At 42.3% G+C, this 21,424-nt stretch overlaps 1 protein-coding gene across 3 annotated transcripts in view; it reads left to right on the top strand.

Moving 5' to 3' along the window:
* Window positions 1–21,424, top strand: part of LOC126253436 (proton-coupled amino acid transporter-like protein CG1139) — a 245,305-nt gene that overhangs the window by 202,321 nt on the left and 21,560 nt on the right. For all 3 annotated transcript variants that reach the window (XM_049954779.1, XM_049954780.1, XM_049954778.1), the window contains one exon: window positions 13,110–13,231. In XM_049954779.1, the coding sequence (XP_049810736.1) occupies window positions 13,110–13,231 (122 nt within the window). The remainder of the gene's footprint in view (window positions 1–13,109; window positions 13,232–21,424) is intronic.

The following is a 21,424-nucleotide window of genomic DNA, read 5'->3' as shown; positions in this document are numbered from 1 at the left end:
ACTAGTGCAAAGACTGGCAACTTGATTTAAATATTCAGATATAAAAACTTGTGCACGTCATGAACACAGAAGAGTACTATCCATGATTTCAACTTCACTCAGTCACCATTAGAGTCGGTTTACTCGCACAAATGGCTGGGTTGGGACATGAGCGGATAGGTGGAAAGAGTACATTGAAGGGGTCTAGGAGGGAGACGGCATGTCTGATGACCTGGTAGAGGAAGAAACAGAAGTCGATAGGGAAGAATAGGTGATCCAGCATTAGCCACAGAATTTAGAAGAGCTTGGGACGACTTACTCAAATGTTCCACCGAAATCTGTAAAATCAATGGAGGAAGCTGCAGCCAAACCACTGATCACGTTGGTGTCTAGAGTATTTGAGACTGGCGATATACATTCATATTTTAGGAAAAATATCACCCACACAATTCTGAAGATAGCAAAGCCGACAAGTATGAGAATTATCGCAGAATCAGCATAACAGCTCATGCATCCATGTTGCTGACAAGAATAATACGCGGAAGAAAGGAAAAGGAAATTGGGGATCTGTTAGGAGACAATCAGTTGGCTTTAGGGAAGGTGAGGACACAAGGCAGCCGGTTCTGACATTGCGGCTAATAATTTAAGCAATGCTGAAGTAAAATCAAGACACCTTCATAGGAATTGTGAACCTGGAAAAAAACCGTTTAACGGTGTAAAATGGGGCAACATGTTCGAAATCTTGAGAATCAAGAGGTAACGATAAGAGTCGGAGAAGAACAGCGGAGTGCTCTAACTGAAAAGGGTGTAAGACAGAGATGTAGTCTTTCGCCCTTTCCTTCAAGCTAGAGACAGAAGCTATGGCGGAAATAAAAGAAATGTTCAAGAGCTGGGTTAACATTTTATGTGAAAGGATATCAATGTTAAAATACGCTGATGACAATGCTGTCCTGAATGAAAGTGAAGAACAATTACAGTCTAACGAGTACAGAATATGGATTAAAAGTAAATCGAAGAAAGACCAAAGTAATGAGAAAAGGTAGAAATGGGAACAGAGAGAATCCTAACACGAGAACTGGTGATCAAGAAGCAGATGAAGTTAAGGAATTCTGCTACGTAGGCAGCAAAATATCGCATGACGGACGGAGCGAGGAATATATAAAAAGCAGACCGGCACTGACAAAAAGGGCATCCCAGGCCAAAAGAAACTACTAGTATCAATACATTAATCTGAGGAAGAAATTTCTGAGAATGTACGTTTGGAGCACATCATTGTATAGTACGGAAATATGGACTGTGGAAAAACCGGAAGAGAAGATAATCGAAGCATTTGAGATCTGGTGCTACAGACGAGTGTTAAAAATCAGGTGGACTGATAAGGTAAGGAACGAAGGAGTTCTCCGCAGAATCGGCGAGGAAATGAATATATGGAGAACATTGATCAGAAGAAGGGAGAAGCTGAAAAAGGACATGTGTTAAGACTTCAGAGAATAGTCCCCATGCTACTAAACGAAGCTTTAGAGGGTAAAAACTGTAGAGGAAGACAGAAATGTGAATAAATTCAGCAAATAATTGAGGACGTAGGCTGCAAAAAAGGGATATGAAATTGAACTATCTAATAGCTTCAAACGTAGATGACACCGGTGGCAGACTTATGATGGAAAAATGTATTCGGCCTCAGAAGGCTACTGCTTGCAAATCAGTTGTGCATTCCATCTTAGCATATTGCTCGAGTGTGTGGGACTCATTCCAAATAGGAGAGAATATCACGGAAATGCTGGGATACCTAAAATGGGAGACTCCCGAAGATACACGCAGTTATCTCGCAAAAGCCAACTTACGATGTTTCAAGAACCAGCATCAAGCGAAGGATTTAGATACATTCGTCAGCTCCCAACACGGTACTCTCATCGCGACCGAGAAGATAAAATTAGGCTTATTAAGTGCACAAAGAACAATCTTTCTTCACGCAATGCACACCTTATTGGAACAGGAACAGTCTCAAACGTATGTCGAAGTATTAAGTACCCTCTTCCGTGCACTTTATACTGCTTTGCAGAGTATGTATGCTGACGTAGACGTAGACGGGAAGATAAAAAGTTTTCCGCCAGGTATAGAAATGAAGTTTTTTCAATGTTTTCAAGTGGAATTTTGTTTCACATTCGATTGCAACATACCGCGCAATAACGTAAGTCAGGGGCCAATTTTATTTGTGAATTAGTTTTATTCATTAAGTAGTTGCATGTGCCATTCACATTTGCAAAAATCGAATGCCTTACTACCATAAAAGATTTACTTTAGGCAGTTAGTCACTGATTAAAAGTTATCCAGAGTTGGTGAATCTTCCTGTATCCATCTTCCGACAGGTCGAAGGACGCCACCGGTTACAATGTTTATATTTCAGTCTGAATGAGTCATTCAGCTGAATTTAAAGGTCTTGCTTTAATAGGTGTTGACTTCTGCGCAACTACCCACCATCTTCACGTGCCTCTAAGATGAACTGGGATTTCATGAGGATAACCGGATAATCCCCATAATACACCTCGATATAAGACGTAAATCAAATCGACGCCTGCGAAGATGAATTCCTACCTTCCTGTTTAGGATGTTGAAAGCACCAGCACGTCAACAAGTGTGATGGTAGGCAGTACTGTTTGGAGTAGATGGATCAAATTTAAACTATACATCTTTGGGGCACGCGAGTTTAGCTTCTCATATACAGGATGTTCAAAAAAAGTGTCAAATAACTTGAGAGGTGGTAGTACTTATCGAAACAAGAAAAATAAATCCAATAAACATGGGTCCGGAAACTCGTTCTTTCCACGATACAGAAGTGTTTATAGGAAGGGTGCGCTACGCTTGTGTGCGGATATTTTTCATATTAGCACAATCGTGGTATTGGCGCTCCGTCAAATGTGTCGGCAGGATATTATGATGTGTTACTCACAGTATTCTACCTACCTTTAGGTGGCCTGCAGTCAAATGTGTGGTTCAAGTCGTATCGTAGGCTACGTTAGTTTTCGTCGTGTTTGTGTGCGTCATTGTGCACTGCTGTCAACCCTGGGCACGTGTCATGGTGTTTTACTTTCTTTCAAACGCGGATTCACTTCGTGTTTACTATGGTTCAAATGGCTCTGAGCACTATGCGACTTCACTTCTGAGGTCATCAGTCGCCTAGAACTTAGAACTAATTAAACCTAACTAACCTAAAGACATCACACACATCCATGCCCGAGGCAGGAATCGAACCTGCGACCGTACCGGTCGCTCGGTTCCGGAATGTAGCGCCTAGAACCGCACGGCCACTCCGGCCGGCTACTATGGTTCCGCTGTTTGTACACACAGATGGTGTAGTACATTTACATTTTCTCTCTTCCACCTGTTGTTAGCAAGGGAAGCCTAGTAATCGCAAGTGAAATGGTGGATATGATGTGCTGCGGTTTAACAAATGGACGTAGCCTGCGAGCCCGTGCCCTCTACGCCGAAAAATATCCACAGCACTGAGCACCCTCTGATAAGCTATTCGGCAGAGTTTTCCAGCGTCTGAAGGACGCAGGTGCCCTTGCACCTCATAAGACTGTCAGTGAAAGGCTCCGCACAGTCCTCACGCCTGAAGTGAAGGAGCGTGTTCGCTGGAAGAACCACCTGGGACTTGTGTGCGACGATTAGCAGCAGCGGAACGCGTGTCTCACTCTCTTATCTGGGAGGAGGGGGGGAGATGTGTACCTCATATTGCTTCCCCCTACTTATACCTCCCGAGGAGATCACGAATGTAAAATTAGAGAGATTAGAGCGCACACGGAGGCTTTCAGACAGTCGTTCTTCCCGCGAATCATACGCGACTGGAACAGGAAAGGGAGGTAATGACAGTGGCACGTAAAGTGCCCTCCGCCACACACCGTTGGGTGGGTTGCGGAGTATAATGTAGATGTAGATGTAGATGCAGAACAACTGCACAATTGCTGTACCCATATCATCTGCAGCGCATTCAGGCCTTAAGACCACAGGATCATCACGTTCTGTCAATGGCTGTTGCAGAAGTGTGCCAAACATCCACTGTTCACACCCGAGATTTCATTTACCGACGAGGCAGGTTTCGGAATAGATGGTGTTACGAATTTACATAACCAGCATGTATGGGCAGATGTAAACGAGGAGCAAATCAGGAAAGAGTACAGCACACTGATTCTCATTCAAAGTAAGGGCAGGCGATAGGTTAGTAGGGCCGTACGTGCTTTCACAATGCTTAACGAGGGCACATTATCTGGACTTTGTCATTAATGTATTGCCTACCTTGCCGGAGGCTGTGCCACTGCAGCAAGGAATACAAATGTGGTTCATGCATGATGGCGCGCTAGCACGCTTGCGTCACAACGTGCGCGAACATCTGACGCTGACATTTCAGGACCGCTGGATTGGTCGGGGGGAGGGAGGGGGGGGGGAGAGGGGCATCCCCTGACCTGCTCGTTCCCCAAACCCCAATCCCCTAGAATTTTGGTTATTGGAACACTTGAATGAATTGGTCTACGCCACGCCAATCAACGATGTGCGGACACTACAGGGTCGCATCTTCATGCCAGCAGGTACAACAACAACCTGGTGTACTTCAAAGGCAGCGTCATTCATTACGCCGGAGGGCAAAGGGGTGCATTGTCATGAATGGACACCGCGTTGAACACCTCCGTAAACATAAGGCCGTTGCAGCATCTCTGAATACGGAAGTTAATAGGAATATAAAAAAAGGGAGGAAGGTTTATCTGGTTAGCAAGAGTAATAGAAGGCAGATTTCAGACTACCTAACAGATCGAAACGAAAATTTCTGTTCCGACACTGACAATGTTGAGTGTTTATGGAAAAAGTTCAAGGCAATCGTAAAATGCGTTTCAGACAGGTACGTGCCGAGTAAAACTGTGAGGGACGGGCAAAACCCACCGTGGTCCAACAACAAAGGTAGGAAACTACTGCGAAAGCAAAGAGAGCTTCACTGCAAGTTTAAACGCAGCCAAAACCTCTCAGACAAACAGAAGCTAAACGATGTCAAAGTTAGCGTAAGGGGGGCTATGTGTGAAGCGTTCAGTGAATTCGAAAGTAAAATTCTATGTACCGACTTGACAGAAAATCCTAGGAAGTTCTGGTCTTACGTTAAATCAGTAAGTGGCCCGAAACAGCATATCCAGACACTCCGGGATGATGATGGCATTGAAACAGAGGATGACACGCGTAAAGCTGAAATACTAAACACCTTTTTCCAAAGCTGTTTCACAGAGGAAGACCGCACTGCAGTTCCTTCTCTAAATCCTCGCACAAACGAAAAAAATGGCTGACATCGAAATAAGTGTCCAAGGAATACAAAAACAACTCCTCGCACAAACGAAAAAAATGGCTGACATCGAAATAAGTGTCCAAGGAATACAAAAGCAACTGGAATCACTCAACAGAGGAAAGTCCACTGGACCTGACGGGATACCAATTCGATTCTACACAGAGTACGCGAAAGAACTTGCCCCCATTCTAACAGCCGTGTACCGCAAGTCTCTAGAGGAGCGGATGGTTCCAAATGATTGGAAAAGAGCACAGGTAGTCCCAGTCTTCAAGAAGGGTCGTCGAGCAGATGCGCAAAACTATAGACCTATATCTCTGACATCGATCTGTTGTAGAATTTTAGAACATGTTTTTTGCTCGAGTATCATGTCGTTTTTGGAAACCCAGAATCTACTCTGTAGGAATCAACAGGGATTCCGGAAACAGCGATAGTGTGAGACCCAACTCGCTTTATTTGTTCATGAGACCCAGAAAATAATAGATGCAGGCTCCCAGGTAGATGCTATTTTCCTTGACTTCCGGAAGGCGTTCGATACAGTTCTGCACTGTCGCCTGATAAACAAAGTAAGAGCCTACGGAATATCAGACCAGCTGTGTGGCTCGATTGAAGAATTTTTAGCAAACAGAACACAGCATGTCGTTATCAACGGAGAGACGACTACAGACGTTAAAGTAACCTCTGGCGTGCCACAAGGGAGTGTTATGGGACCATTACTTTTCACAATATATATAAATGACCTAGTAGATAGTGTCGGAAGTTCCATGCGGCTTTTCGCGGATGATGCTGTAGTATACAGAGAAGTTGCAGCATTAGAAAATTGTAGCGAAATGCAGGAAGATCTGCAGCGGATAGGCACTTGGTGCAGGGAGTGGCAACTGACCCTTAACATAGACAAATGTAATGTATTGCGAATACATAGAAAGAAGGATCCTTTATTGTATGATTACATGATAGCGGAACAAACACTGGTAGCAGTTACTTCTGTAAAATATCTGGGAGTATGCGTGCGAAACGATTTGAAGTGGAATGATCATATAAAATTAACTGTTGGTAAGGCGGGTACCAGGTTGAGATTCATTGGGAGAGTCCTTAGAAAATGTAGCCCATCAACAAAGGAGGTGGCTTACAAAACACTCGTTCGACCTGTACTTGAGTATTGCTCATCAGTGTGGGATCCGTACCAGATCGGGTTGACGGAGGAGATAGAGAAGATCCAAAGAAGAGCGACGCGTTTCGTCACAGGGTTATTTGTTTGGTAACCGTGATAGCGTTACGGAGAAGTTTAGCAAACTCAAGTGGCAGACTCTGCAAGAGAGGCGCTCTGCATCGCGGTGTAGCTTGCTGTCCAGATTTCGAGAGGGTGCGTTTCTGGATGAGTTATCGAATATATTGCTTCCCCCTACTTATACCTCCCGAGGAGATCACGAATGTAAAATTAGAGAGATTCGAGCGCGCAGGGAGGCTTTCAGACAGTCGTTCTTTCCGCGAACCATACGCGACTGGAACAGAAAAGGGAGGTAATGACAGTGGCACGTAAAGTGGCCTCCGCCACACACCGTTGGGTGGGTTGCGGAGTTAGATGTAGATGTAGAAACACATGTTTATCGCAGAAAGTATGCATTTCCGGACCTATGTATGTTTATGGGACTTATCTCAGAAAGTAAGCATTTCCGGATTCATGATCATTTAACTTAATTTTCTTGTTTCGATGAGTACCACCACCTCTCAAAGTATTCGGAAGAAGAATTCATTTCAGTTATTTTTTATTCCCGTGTTTTTTGACAACAGCAATTTTAATTGTTGTTTTTGAACATCTTTTCAGTTAAATATATTACTGAATTATGAACTGCCAAAGGCAGAATCAGTTGGTCACGGATTGTACAAATGGTAGGGGAATAAGTTAAAGTTGATATTATTCATCAGGTATTTGATACAGCAAGCGAGAAGTGTGCGTGTGCTACAACTCACAGCCGCTCCCCTTAAGGTCCTCGCTCTTACTGCAACAACTAGAAACCGCTCTTTTACGATTAGACTAAAGCTGCTTCAGTATGCACTGTTGTATTATTCAGTGCTACTCGTGTTCCAAGCACAAAGGCGTTTATGAAAAGCCACCTCTATTCCCTTAATGCGTCAAGTACCTGCTACTAGCGCGATAGGATTTAGATACCGCGGACAATGCACAGTCGCGTTCGCGGAATGAATGTCTTAACACGCTTTTCATGTCAAACATTGTGATAAGGTGTAGATGGAGCCTTACGCAACACGGGAGCGAGCTGCCGACTCATGGAAGTTTGCACGTTAATCGCGGAGGATTAGTAGCTGGCGAATTGTGAGATACGCGGAGATAGAGGGGCCAATCAGCAAGATAGTTATTCATCAACGATATATCGACATTTGTTTAGTCTAATCAAACACTCGTACTGTATTCTCATTGATAGCATGAATTTCACTTCTTCTTGCGTGCATTCTCAGATAGGCAGCAATCTCTTAATAGTTCGCGTGATAACGGAGTACATACTCCGTCCATGATGATAACGAATTCAATGGGACATTAAATCCTTATCTTCATTTCGGTTTCTTTGGTGGATATTCTAACTTGTACAAACGAATTAACGGGCTGATTTTGTAGGCTTCAGCCTTGCCAGCGTACACTCTTGTAACTAAAGAACTGTTCAACCAGATAAATACTTTGCACTAAAGGTTCCAATAATTTCACATACTGTCATGGTACTATAAGCTAACATCTTGTAACGTCTGTCTTCATAATCTAATACTGAGATTTCTACAGGTAGCTTATAAGGAGGCATATTGTTTATTTGCAAGATTTTATGTTTTTAATCACACATAAAACGTCACGGATGTTAGCATCTCGCTATAAGTCTTTCTTCGCTATTCTCTCTTAACATCTGTGAGAGAACATCAGTGACTTAATATACTGCCATAAGAAGTCAACGATTAACGGTCGTTCTTATGTAACGACACACGGTACTACAAAACATGTAACTTTTCAAAGGCGTTTAGGAGAGATAATAGCGTGGTGTTTTAACAATGATCATATTCGGTACCAGTCCAGTGTTATGTGTTATTTCAAATATATCTCGTAAGCCTGGGTGCAGCATCAGTGAGGAAGGGGGAAGGGGAGGGGGTGTTGATTAACGGCCATCATGAGCACTTACATGTTTCTGAAGCCTCGCGGCTGCATAAAAAATACTAGTTATTGTTTGAAAGCTGGACGTGGTGAAGAAACGACCATTACATGACAATACGGAAAGCAGTTTGGCTATATCAGTACTCCACGATCCAAAACACTGATTTGCATGTGGTGAAGCCCTGTACATTTTAGTCCAGTTGTTGAAGATGCAGTCAACGACTTCTCGCAGCACGTACAATCTGCTTTGGACCAAACAGTGTCCCTCGATCTTTTGCCTAAGCCGACCCCAAAAAGAATGAATTTGTGCAAATTCGAAATGGTGAGAGACTGGAAGTTCACGAAATCAATCGGAACTGTTTGGAGATATTTGAATGGGTGCTATAGAAAATGAAGTGGCAAGTTGATCCGGATATAGAAGCAAGAACAAGAACGTTTCCAATAAGTTTCTTTGAGTTGGTGACGCTATGCGCAGTCCATATGAGATTATTATTACAACATAGAGTGTGAAATTGTGCTACGTTCCTCTAACAATAAGTTAAAAATCATTTTTCCCTCTGCTTTAAAGTGATAAACTCATCACCAAAACTGCTACAAGTAATTTTGATGCGCGGTGTACTTTCATCGGGCGGTCTCTTCTTTCATCTACGTTGTCTGTCGTCGAATAAGTAATTCGATAGAATCCTATAATATCTAGCTTTGTAAACCACAGCTATTTAAATTTTAGCTAAACACGTTGTAGCTTGATGGTACGTCAATCACCTGTTTAGTTTCTTATAGTCCAATTAGCTGGGAGTTTCTTTCAGTGTTTCAGAGAGACACGCTTGTCTGCATCTTCAGTCGATGGCTGCCTCTTGATCTCGAGGCTGGCTACTGCGTTATTGACGAGACAGAATTCGAGATCTCTGACAATTTATGTCGCTTATGAGAACAAGGTCAGGCCTTTATGACGCCTGACAGGGATACCAAAGTGTAAACATTCGGTCTTACGTATCATTTGCTTGAAACGTGTCCAGAAGAGCGCATATATCGTCGTTTTATTACTTGCATCAAAGCTTTTTCAAGACATCTTTTGAATAATTAATTGGCTGAAACAACACATGTCAGATGCGATGATCATGTGGTCTGGAGAGAATTCATTTTTATTTATATTTTGTCTACTTTTCTATTCATGCTTATCATTTTAGTCGCTCAAAACGTAATACTTACGAGTGTAAAAATATCGTCTCACTCAATTTTTACTGCGTTTCACTAATGTCGACCGTCACATCTGTAACCGGAGCAGTTTCATACCTCGAGACAGTGAAGATATCGGATGGAACATCCAGCCAAAACTAATATAGCGTCATCGCTTTCTTCGTTCCTAAATTACTGCCACTGCGTAAGGAATAAAATAATAAATAATACCACCTATTGAATTTCACAGCTGTCTCGTATTTCAAATCACAATCCTTTAATTTATTGATTCAGTTACCACAATGAATATTAAAATGATTTTATTACCGCACTACCACGCCTTAAAAAACGAGACGAAAATTACAACACACGTTATCAAATTAAACATTAAGGTACGTTGAATACACGTTGAACATTATTAAGAGTGTTGGCTGTGATATACAGATATCAGGAGATTGGAAGATAACAGAGAGAAGTCGAGGTTTGCATCACACCTGCAGAAACACTCTCGATCGTTATAATAATAATGCTAATAACTTCACTGTGTTCTATTTGTTTGTGCAAGAGTTTTACTTTGTGCAAACCGAGACAAATTATTCCCATTTCTTGCCAGTACGGGATATCAAACCGTCTCTGTAAATGTTACTGTCGGCTGCCGCTCACATTCGAGGGGCGTTCAAGAAATGAGGCACATCTTTTTTTCTCGGCCAGTTTCGGTTGAAAGATGCGGAAGTTGCTGTGGGACATCGAGGATAATTCTCGCTTAAGCCCCTATAGCTTCAGTAAGTTCCAATAGGCCGTGGCGCTATACATAGCCTTCAGAATAATGACCTTAACTGAGGTGCGTTCCAAGCAGAGAGCTGTCATTGAGATTCATTTGGCTGAATACCAGAGCATCATAGATATTCATAAGTGCTTGTAGAATGACTACGGAGACCTGGCAGTGAACAAAAGTATGGCGAGCCGTAGGGCGAGGCGTCTGTCGTCATCGTAATAACGTCCCACAAACTTGTACGACCTCCCCGGGTGCAGGCCGTCCATACACAGCTGTGACTTTTCCAGTGTTGGAACGTCCGGACACTCTTATTAGAGGTGATCGACGGATCACAAACACCTCGCTGCTCACCCGGACGTCTCTGTTGGTAGTGCTGATACACATGTCCACCAGCTGGGTACTCTAAGGTGTGTACTCGCTGGGTACCTAGCCGCCTGAGAGAAGACCATACACAGTAACGAAGGGACATCTTGCAGAACTGTTTGCGCGTTACGAAGCCGTTCGTGACAATTTTTTGTCGAATGTCGTAACAGGCGATGACACACGTGTTCATCACTTCGAACTGGAACCAAACCCGCAATCCTTGGAGTGGCGCCACACCACCTATCTTTCGAAAAAAATATTTATAGCTGCATCCTCAGCTGGTAAAAGCATGGTGACAATATTATGGGACTCTAAAGGGGTTATTCTGTTTGGTGAAGTCCCTCAAATCCGAAGTGCACCGTGCTATTCTCAGGAAACTCGAGAAATGACTTTACCTTGCTCGACGCCAGATAAATGCTAACGAACACCTCAATCATTTACAACCGTTCGCTCGACGAAAGATCCGTACCCAAAGACTGGAAAGTTGCACAGGTCACACCAATATTCAAGAAAGGTAGCAAGAGTAATCCACTAAATTACAGGCCCATAACGTTAACGTCGATATGCAGCAGGATTTTGGAACATATATTGTGTTCGAACTTTGTGAATTACCTCGAAGATAACGGCCTATTGACACACAGCCAACATGGGTTTAGAAAACATCCTTCCTGTGAAACACAACTAGCTCTTTATTCCCATGAAGTGTCGAGCGCTATTATCAAGGGATTTCAGATCGATTCCGTATTTCTGGATTTCCGGAAGGCTTTTGACACTGTACCACACAAGCGGCTTGAAGTGAAATTGCGTGCTTATGGAATATCGTCTCAGTTATGTCACTGGATTTGTGATTTCCTGTCAGAGAGCTCACAGTTCGTTGCAACTGACAGAAAGTCATCGAGTAAAACAGAAGTGATTTCTGGTGTTCCCCAAGGTAGTGCTATAGGCCCTTTGTGGTTCCTTATCTATATAAACGATTTGGGAGACAATCTGAGCAGCCGTCTTCCGTTGTTTGCAGATGACGCTGTCGTTTATGGACTGATAAAGTCATCAGAAGATCAAAACAAACTTCAAAACGATTTAGAAAAGATATCTGAATGGTGCGAAAATTGGCAGTTGACCCTTAATAACGAAAAGTGTGAGGTCATCCATATGAGTGCTAAAAGGAACTCATTACACTTCGGTTACACGATAAATCAGTCTAATCTAAAAGCCGTAAATGCAACTAAATACCTAAGTATTACAATTAAGAACAACTTAAATTGGAAGGAACACATAGAAAATGTTGATGGGAAGGCTAGCCAAAGACTGCGTTTTATTGGCAGGACTCTTAGAAAATGTAACAGACCTACTAAGGAGGCTGCATACACTACGCTTGTCCGTCCTCTTTTAGAATACTGCTGCGCGGTATGGGATCCTTACCAGATAGGACTGACGGAGTATATAGAAAAATTTCAAATAAAGGCAACACGTTTTGTATTAGTGTGAAATATTTGAGAGAGTGTCACAGAAATGATACTGGATTTGGGCTGGACACCATTAAAAGAAAGGCGTTTTTCGTTGCGACGGAATCTTCTCATGAAATTCCAATCACCAACTTTCTCCTCCGAATGCGAAAATATTTTGTTGACATCGTCCTACATAGAGAGGAACGATCACCACGATAAAATAAGGGAAATCAGAGCTCGTACGGAAAGATATAGGTGTTCATTCTTTCCGCGCGCTGTACGAGATTGGAATAATAGAGAATTGTGAAGGTGGTTCGATGAACCCTCTGCCAGGCACTTAAATGTGATTTGCAGAGTATCCATGTAGATATAGATGTAGACATCCCCATGAGAAATAAAGGCGTCACACTAATTTGTACACCCGAGAGAAGCTCACAAAACGTCATTGGAAAGTTTTTACGCATCCCGGTTCACGCACCTTCCAACTTCTATCTTTTCGAAGTAAAGAAGGATGCAGTCCGTAGGAATGAGTGCGCGATTGATGGGGAGGTTATTGCGCAGCAAGGCGTTGGTTCCGACGTCGACCAGTAAAGTGATACCATGCGGTCATACAGGGTATCCCACTAACGAGGCATAAGTCAATCGCATTGAACGGAGGTAAAATTGGGTTTTGTAGCCAAGAGAGTGGGGAATAATATGGTGTACTGGAATCCTAAATAAAACCAACTTGCTTGCAGAAGAGAAAAGTGCAGCATTAGTTATTGAACGCTCCTCGTAATACTGTCAGTTAAGTAGCAGTCGAGTGTGGTGAACGTATTTCCACTGGAGCTGGTGGCGGCTTTCTCCTGCGACCTGTCATTGGAGAGGCGTGTCACGGTTGGCCGTTGGCCGTTGTTGCAGGTGAACTGTTCGCAAGTGCTGAGTCAGCGCGTGCGGCAGCCCAGCCTGACTTTCGCCGGGACGGCGGGCCGCGCCTTCGAGACCGGACCGCCCGCCCTGAGGCGGTACTCCAGGGCTGCACAGTAAGTACGAGTATTCTGCGCCCACTGCCAGAGGAGCCGAGCGGCTCTCAGAACTCTCATATACGCCGTTGTGTCTGGGTCCTCATCTCATTCAACGAGAATGACTAACTGTAGGCCTATACTTATACACCAATGGCCTGAAAAAAAAAAAAAAAAAAAAAAACAGAACACCTTGAACGACTAGAAATAGGACGTTCATATACACAGGACATGTGCATTAGTATATTCTGCAGAAAGGATTATTATTTGAACCATGTCGGCCGGCGTGTTCGAGGTCAACACCGATTTCATGACGCTACACCACCTACCGGTGAAATGTGCCTGCGACTATAAACAGAAGGTGGGATTTGAGTAGACGTGCAGGACGCTTCACAGGCGTACGGACGAACCGTACTATCAAATGAATGAGTTTGAAAGAGGACGCATTATTGGCATAGAAGAATGCGATACATCCATCTGGGAAATTACTGCTCGAGTGGAACGAACTGTTTCGACAGTGCAGCCGGTGTGTGCAGATTGGTTCACGGAGGGCCGCAGACCACGACGAGATGGGTCAGGTCGCACCAACCAGACCATCCCCCGAGAAGATCGACACCTCATCCGAATGGCAGTTCAGGACACATCTGCGTCCTCTTCGCATCTGACGTAACATTGGAACAGTGTAACACATCGTACACTATCAGGAGTGGCAGTCCGTCGCCGTTTATCAAGGCATGGGTTACGTGCGCGACGTCCACTACTCCACCGACATTTGAGGAATTTGCATAAACATTATAGACGACAATGGCATAAGGAGATACGTCACTGGGGACAGGACAGTGTTTTCCGGCGAATCCAAGTATTGTTTGTTTGTAAATTGTGGCCGCAGTTTGGTTCGCTGCAGACGAGGGTAGCGGCATCACAGTGACTGCATTGGCACAAGAAATAAAACACCAACTCAAGACCTTATGACGTGGTGCGCTATTGGGTATAGTCACAAATCACATTTGGTTCGTGTCCGGGACACTCTGACCAATGTGACTTACGTGAATGACAAATTTCTAAAATTTAACGACTATTAACCAAATTAACCTACGGTTATCTTAGAAGCTAGATTAAGAAAAGGCAAACCTACGTTTCTAGCATTTGTAGACTTAGAGAAAGCTTTTCACAATGTTAACTGCAATACTCTCTTTTAAATTCTAAAGGTGGCAGGGGTAAAATACAGGGAGCGAAAGGCTATTTACAATTTGTACAGAAACCAGATGGCAGTTATAAGAGTCGATGGACATGAAAGGGAAGCAGTGGTTGGGAAGGGAGTGAGACAGGGTTGTAGCCTCTCCCCGATGTTATTCAATCTGTGTATTGAGCAAGCAGTGAAGGAAACAAAAGAAAAATTCGAAGTAGGTATTAAAATCCATGGAGAAGAAATAGAAACTTTGAGGTTCGCCGATGACATTGTAATTCTGTCAGAGACAGCAAAGAACTTGGAAAAGCAGTTGAACGGAATGGACAGTGTCTTGAAAGGAGGATATAAGATGAACACCAACAAAACCAAAACGAGGATAATGGAATGTGGTCGAATTAAGTCGGGTGATGCTGAAGGAATTAGATTAGGAAATGCGACACTTAAAGTAGTAAAGGAGTTTTGCTATTTGGGGAGCATAATAACTGATGATGGTCGAAGTAGAGAGGATATAAAATGTAGACTGGCAATGGCAAGGAAAGCGTTTCTGAAGAAGAGAAATTTGTTAACATCGAGTATAGATTTAAGTGTCAGGAAGTCGTTTCTGAAAGTATATGTATGGAGTGTAGTCATGTATGGAAGTGAAACATGGACGATAAATGGTTTGGACAAGAAGAGAATAGAAGCTTTCGAAATGTCGTGTTACAGATGAATGCTGAAGATTAGATGGGTAGATCACATAACTGATGAGGAAGTATTGAATAGAATTGGGGAGAAGAGGAGTTTGTGGCACAACTTGACTAGAAGAAGGGATCGGTTGGTTAGACATGTTCTGGGGCTTCAAGGGATCACCAAATTAGTATTGGAGGGCGGCGTGGAGGGTAAAAATCGTAGAGGGAGAGCAAGAGATGAATACACTAATCAGATTCAGAAGGATGTAGGTTGCAGTAGGTACTGGGAGATGAAGAAGCTTGCACAGGATAGAGTAGCATGGAGAGCTGCATCAAACCACACTCAGCACTGAAGACCACAACAACAACAACAATCAAATTAGAAGCACTTCTCAAGATGTCGTTTACTTTTCGATAATACTGCGTTCTGGTGATCAGCTTGTTTGGATACTGATAACATATCGAGAGACAGCGCTTTTATCTTTCCATCTAGAGGTGCGTAATCGATACCAGGCTTTGTAGCCATACTCGTTTAGAACAACAACGAGACGTCATTCTTCAGCAAGACAATGCAGGTCCACATGTTGCTGCATGGACATATGCCTTCTTGGTATCACAGGATGTCAGCATTTTGCCCTGGTCCGCCAGATCACCAGACTTGTCGCGAATCGGAAATGTGTGGGATTTGGTGAAACTACGGGTGCAGCGTTGTGACCCAACGCTAAGTACCGCAGATAAACTTGGGACCAAGTGAATGTAGCATGGATTGCTGTACCACACGTCGCCATTCGCGCCTTGTACGTGTCGATGCCATCACGCATGGAACAAGTTATCAGAGACCAAGGAGGTCCTTGTGCCTACTAGGCAACGGGACACATTCAGAACCGACGTGACGGACATGATAATCATTTCTGCACAACACACTGATGTACATGTCCTATAAATATGAACGTCCTATCTCCAGTCGTTCAGAGTGTCATGTTTTTTTCCTGAAATATAAGTGTATTTAAATTTACGCTTGTTATATAGTTTTCATTTGAGGGCTGCGACTGTACTGTACGATTTTTATGAAAATATATAATCTAGAAGTCACTTGTTACTAATATTTTACTAACACGACGCGTTTCGGCAGCGTGCTGCCAATGTAATGTGCTTTCACAGTTACTTTAACTAGCGTCATTTCGTATTCATTACAATGTAAAAGTAACTGTAGATGCACCTTATGATGGCACCATGCTGCCGAAACCCATCGTGCTAATAAAATATTAGTTACAAGTAACTGTTGCCGTATACATTATGTTGTAAAAAAGGTATCCTTATAGTATCTTACAGGGTTTCCAATACAAAACAAAATTTCTCCCATTTCCACAAGATGGCAAGCGCTACACATACTTTTATAGTATTTCAATAACGACAAAGATTACTAATTACTATAATTATTATTAACGTGCTTTGTTACATAGCCTAATCTTACTTGGTTTACTTAATTGCAAATTTTGCTTGTTGACACAAAAAATATATTTTAAGGATTGCACAAGTTCTCTTACGATGGTTACCGCCTTCAAATTGGTAAGGAGTTTGTTTTACAATTGGTGACTTCAAATCTTTTTTTATATAACCTTCATTACGATAGGGTCGGATGCTGCGACGAATCTTTTACATGATTTCGTGATGCCTTGAGCTGACGTTCTTTTTATTTGATATACTATAGTACAATTTCGGTCTTAGACCATTTTCAGGTATCTAAAAAGGAAGCATTATACAGTCCTTGTATTAGTATCACCTACGATTCAGAAAAGGAACAAGTCCTATAACAAGATATACTAGGAGGAAAGGTCGATATTTTTAACGTATTTACAGTAGCAAGATTATAATTATTATTTTGCAGAAATTGCTTAATTAACTTCACAGCTCATTGTTATATTTAATTATCGTCCATCATTGGTCCTCAATTATTTCTCGGACTCATTCCGCTCTCGGTCTTCTCTTTCAGTTTTTACTCTCTGCACCTCTCTGATACCATGAAAGTCATTCCCTAATGTCGTAACACACGTCCTGTCATCCTGTCCCTTCATCTTGGCAACATTTTCCACATATTTCTGTTCTCGCTGATTCTGCTGAGAACCCCCATATTTCTCATCCCTTCAGTCTACCAAATTTTCAGTATCCTTAAGCGTTGGCTAGCATGATGGACTCGCATTCGAGAGGACGACGGTTCAAACCCGCGTGCGGCTATCCTGATTTAGGTTTTCCGTGATTTCCCTACATCGCTTCAGGCAAATACCGGGATGGTTCCTTTGAAAGGACACGGCCGAATTTCTTACCCACCCTTCCTTAACCCGATGGGGCCGATGACATCGCTGTAAGGTCCCCTCCCCCAAATCAATCAACCACCCAATCAGTATCCTTCTGTAGCACCACGTCTTAAATCCATACATTTGGAAATTATCTTCCATTAAAGTGTTTATGGCAGAGCTTCTGAATCAGTATTATTAGTTCCTTCCTGCTATTTGGCCAATTTACTACTTCCATTATTACACGTGTCAGCTTTATGCTTCTCTGCCTACCCGAGTTGCTCCATTCCAGTGACACATGGTCCGCAGTTTGTTGAACTCCTGTGCAGGAACACATGGCGTCGTTGGTTATTTCGAATCAATGGTAGTAAGCCTTAAGTTTTTTGTGTCCCGTTAGCATCGCTCTGAAATTTGGAGAGATCAGTAACCTGATTTACAGTCTTTGGTGCACCGTTGGAAAATATTCCTTTAAAATGATTCATTTTGTAGTATGCTAGAATTTTTTCTCCCATTCTTTCAGAGCTGCTTTTTGAGACGTGCGTAAGTGAGATGGTGTAACAGGTTCAGTTTCAATGGAACTGCTTAATGACAAAAATGGTTCAAATGGCTCTGAGCACTATGGGACTCAACTGCTGTGGTCATAAGTCCCCTAGAACTTAGAACTACTTAAACCTAACTAACCTAAGGACAGCACACAACACTCAGCCATCACGAGGCAGAGAAAATCCCTGACCCCGCCGGGAATCGAACCCGGGAACCCGTGCGTGGGAAGCGAGAACGCTACCGCACGACCACGAGATGCGGGCTGCTTAATGACAAAAATAAGTTAAAATCATGTTATTTAAATCGATAATAAACACGTTTGATGTGTAGCAAAGTTGTAACAGGATATCAGGATGAAAATAACAGTTCGAGTCGGTCATAATGTTTCAAATATCGTACTAGTATTATCCGGAGTTGCAAAAGCTCTTTCGGATTACAGGAAAAATATAACCTTACATCTGCTAAGATTTATAAGATGCTGTCTGTAGACGGCACCAAACACTGACGCTCACTATGCTATGTACGAAATAATACTTGAATGTTACATGACACAAAGGTTAGTGACTGAAAAACCGTAAGCTTTCAGTTATATGTACTGTTGTTTTTTCACAAATTTTAATGTTGGTTTTCGATTGAGAGTCTATAAAAATACTTTCAAAAATTTGTACGCCAAAATAAACAAAAAATTGGAGTAAACATTTATCCGAAAATGCTTCATTTTTTAGTCATTAGTGAAGGAAAACTTTTTGTGTTATTACTGATAAAAGTTAACTTGGTTATAGACGCCTTCGGAATTTCCTAGGAGTGTAACCCACTCTATAAGCGATTTAGCTGTTTTCCACGAAGCGGTACAGTTAAACATGGATGGACCGGTTCAATTCTTATGCATTCATCTGGCCTCAATGACTTGGAACTTTAGTTGACGTTATTCAGTGAACAGTCGACATGTAAAGATGTCACATCTTCTGTTTTGTGAAACTTTTTGACACCATTTTGAAATTCTTTGTTTCGACAACCAATGTTCGGGCGTCTTTATATGTGTATAAAAACAAGAGGAGAACATTTTGAACTCTGCATCTTGTGTAAATATGAACATTTCTCATTAGGTGACAAGTTCTAACATATCATGCGCCATTGTAGAATGCTTTTTCAATAACAAGGTTTCTACGTACCATTTTCTCCTTTCTTTAGCGCCTTTCCAAAGACTGTATGCATACTCTATTTTTATACACTGAAAATTTCTGCCTAAAATTGGAAGAATTATGAATAAAAGTCTTGGCTGTCAGTCAAAGTGAACCAAACTTCAGTTTGTAAGTGAGTAAACTCTTTATGAGAACAGTTTAGATCTCGGTGGCCTATGGTAACTACATTTACCACGTTTGACAACTATCTTGACGTTCCCGCTTCAGAAATCTGTATTAATTTTGAGCTGTGTTCTATGCATTTCACATAGTCCGAAACGTCGTTTCGCAGTAGTCATAAGCTGTCGAATCAGTGTCGAACGACTTCCATTCGAAACAAACATGCAAGTCGACAAATTGCTCCTCAGTTACTCCTAACAGTTGTTGAAGCGTTTTCTGAGTTGTAAGCATTTGCTCGTATGAGGTGTTCAACGTTATTCCACAGTATTATTCAGACAATGAGGAAGAAAGATCAGAAGTTAATATCCCGTCAAAGATAACGCCATCCAAGTACTAGCCCAGACCAAATAAGAATGAAGTAGTAAGCCAGTTCTGTTCTTTTCGGAAAAACCGTTTCGAAATTCATTTGAAGTGATTCAGGGAAACGATAGGAATCGAAAATTCAGGCACTTCCAGAATCATATGGACCCTAATATTGCTACACGTGGTGTCTTAGCGAATAAAGTAGTCGTTGCAAGTAGCGGAAGTGGTACTGCACAAACACTGCTCCAATATGTGTTAAGCATTGGCGGTATTTATGTCAACAGAAAGCGGATGTGTACGACGATTTCGGTTACTAAAAGCGAGAGGATCCGTTACAATGTGACGACATCGCGTTAAACTTGACTCTGGGTAATAACAGCTCAGAAGAAACATAAATAACTGCTGCATAACTTTTTCTTGTTGATTCGCATAGTCCCCTTTCAGGATACTTTACACTTTTCCTTGCTACAATTTAACAACGATCAACCAAATTAAAAGCACTTTGCAAGATGTCGCACACTTGTCGATAATATTGCGTTCTGATGATCAGCTTGATTGGATACTGATGACATATCGAGAGACAGCGCTTTATCTCTCGCTCTAGAGGTACGTAATCGGTACCTGGCTATGTAGCCATCTTGTGAGTGGCTGTGGCAACCCAGGAGGGCAAAGTACGAGATTTCGCATATTTGATTGCGGCACTACTTTAGGAACTTGTCACGTACACCTGGTTTGTATCCTGTTGATAGATAAATTTTTCATCGATAGCGTTTGGTCGCGAGTAGGAGATAGTGCCTAAACATTCGAATGGTCAGACTTTTCCCAGGCTTCAGTTCCAAACCTCTTCACAGAGTGTCATGGAGTGATTGACACTGTTGACAGGCATATTCGTCCGTCGGCTGAGCACGTTAACTAGCCGGTCCTGTACACGAAGATCGAAAGCCTTTTTAACGATACATCCAAAGAACTACTTCAGCGTCTTACATTTAACAGTGCCGTACGTCCGCACACATTTTTGTATTCTTTGGCCAGTAGCCGAGGATACCAGGGAGAGATGCCCGCCATGTGCCAGAAGGGAATTGCCTCTAATTCTGCTGCCTTTCAGTGAATGTACGAAAATAAATATTAAAAGTTTTAAACCGATTTTGTTATTAGGACGTACCAGAGTAGAAGGAATCAACGTGTTATCAGTGTTTGTTGACGCAATATTAGAGTAAGATGAGAGATATAAGAAAAAAATATGCAGAACATAACAGCCACCCGATAACACATCTAAAACCGAATAAAAAATTTCACTGCCTCTGAAAACTAAGTACGAGATTTATCATTGTAACAGTGCCTTAATATTATGTCTTGATCGCAATCACACAAAAAAATCATCCTTATCGTTTAAAGTCATGTTGCTTCTTATTTCTATTAGAGCTACATTTCAAGGACACTGCTCTAACTTTGGAGCCACCCTGCTACGTCTCGCACAAAGGCTAAATATACTAGGTGATTATAAGTTCCAGTTTGAAAGCTCTGTAAAGAAAAGAACCGTTGATCAGAGAAATGTCAAATTTGCCCTGACTATTATTAAGTGGAAAACGTTATGGAAACAAAAAACAATTGACCAAAATTTTCTCTCTAGTTTGCGCTGTAAGCACCATAACGTAAATCAATTGGGCTACAAATGACAAATGAACCATAATGCGAACTCTATGGTGTGAGGTGGACATACCTTACTCTGCAACGTGCCTGCCGGCTCAAGTTTGACATTCAACAGCTGTGGCACTGTTTGCGCCCATCCACCACGTCGAGGTCGTAGGACATCCGATACGAAAAATTGTCCTGAGGCAAAACACCGCATAAAAAGC

Source organism: Schistocerca nitens, chromosome 4 (assembly GCF_023898315.1).
Source record: "Schistocerca nitens isolate TAMUIC-IGC-003100 chromosome 4, iqSchNite1.1, whole genome shotgun sequence".
Classification (NCBI taxonomy): domain Eukaryota; kingdom Metazoa; phylum Arthropoda; class Insecta; order Orthoptera; family Acrididae; genus Schistocerca; species Schistocerca nitens.
Note: the sequence above shows the minus strand (reverse complement) of the source record. Positions and strands in the feature narration are given on the sequence as shown.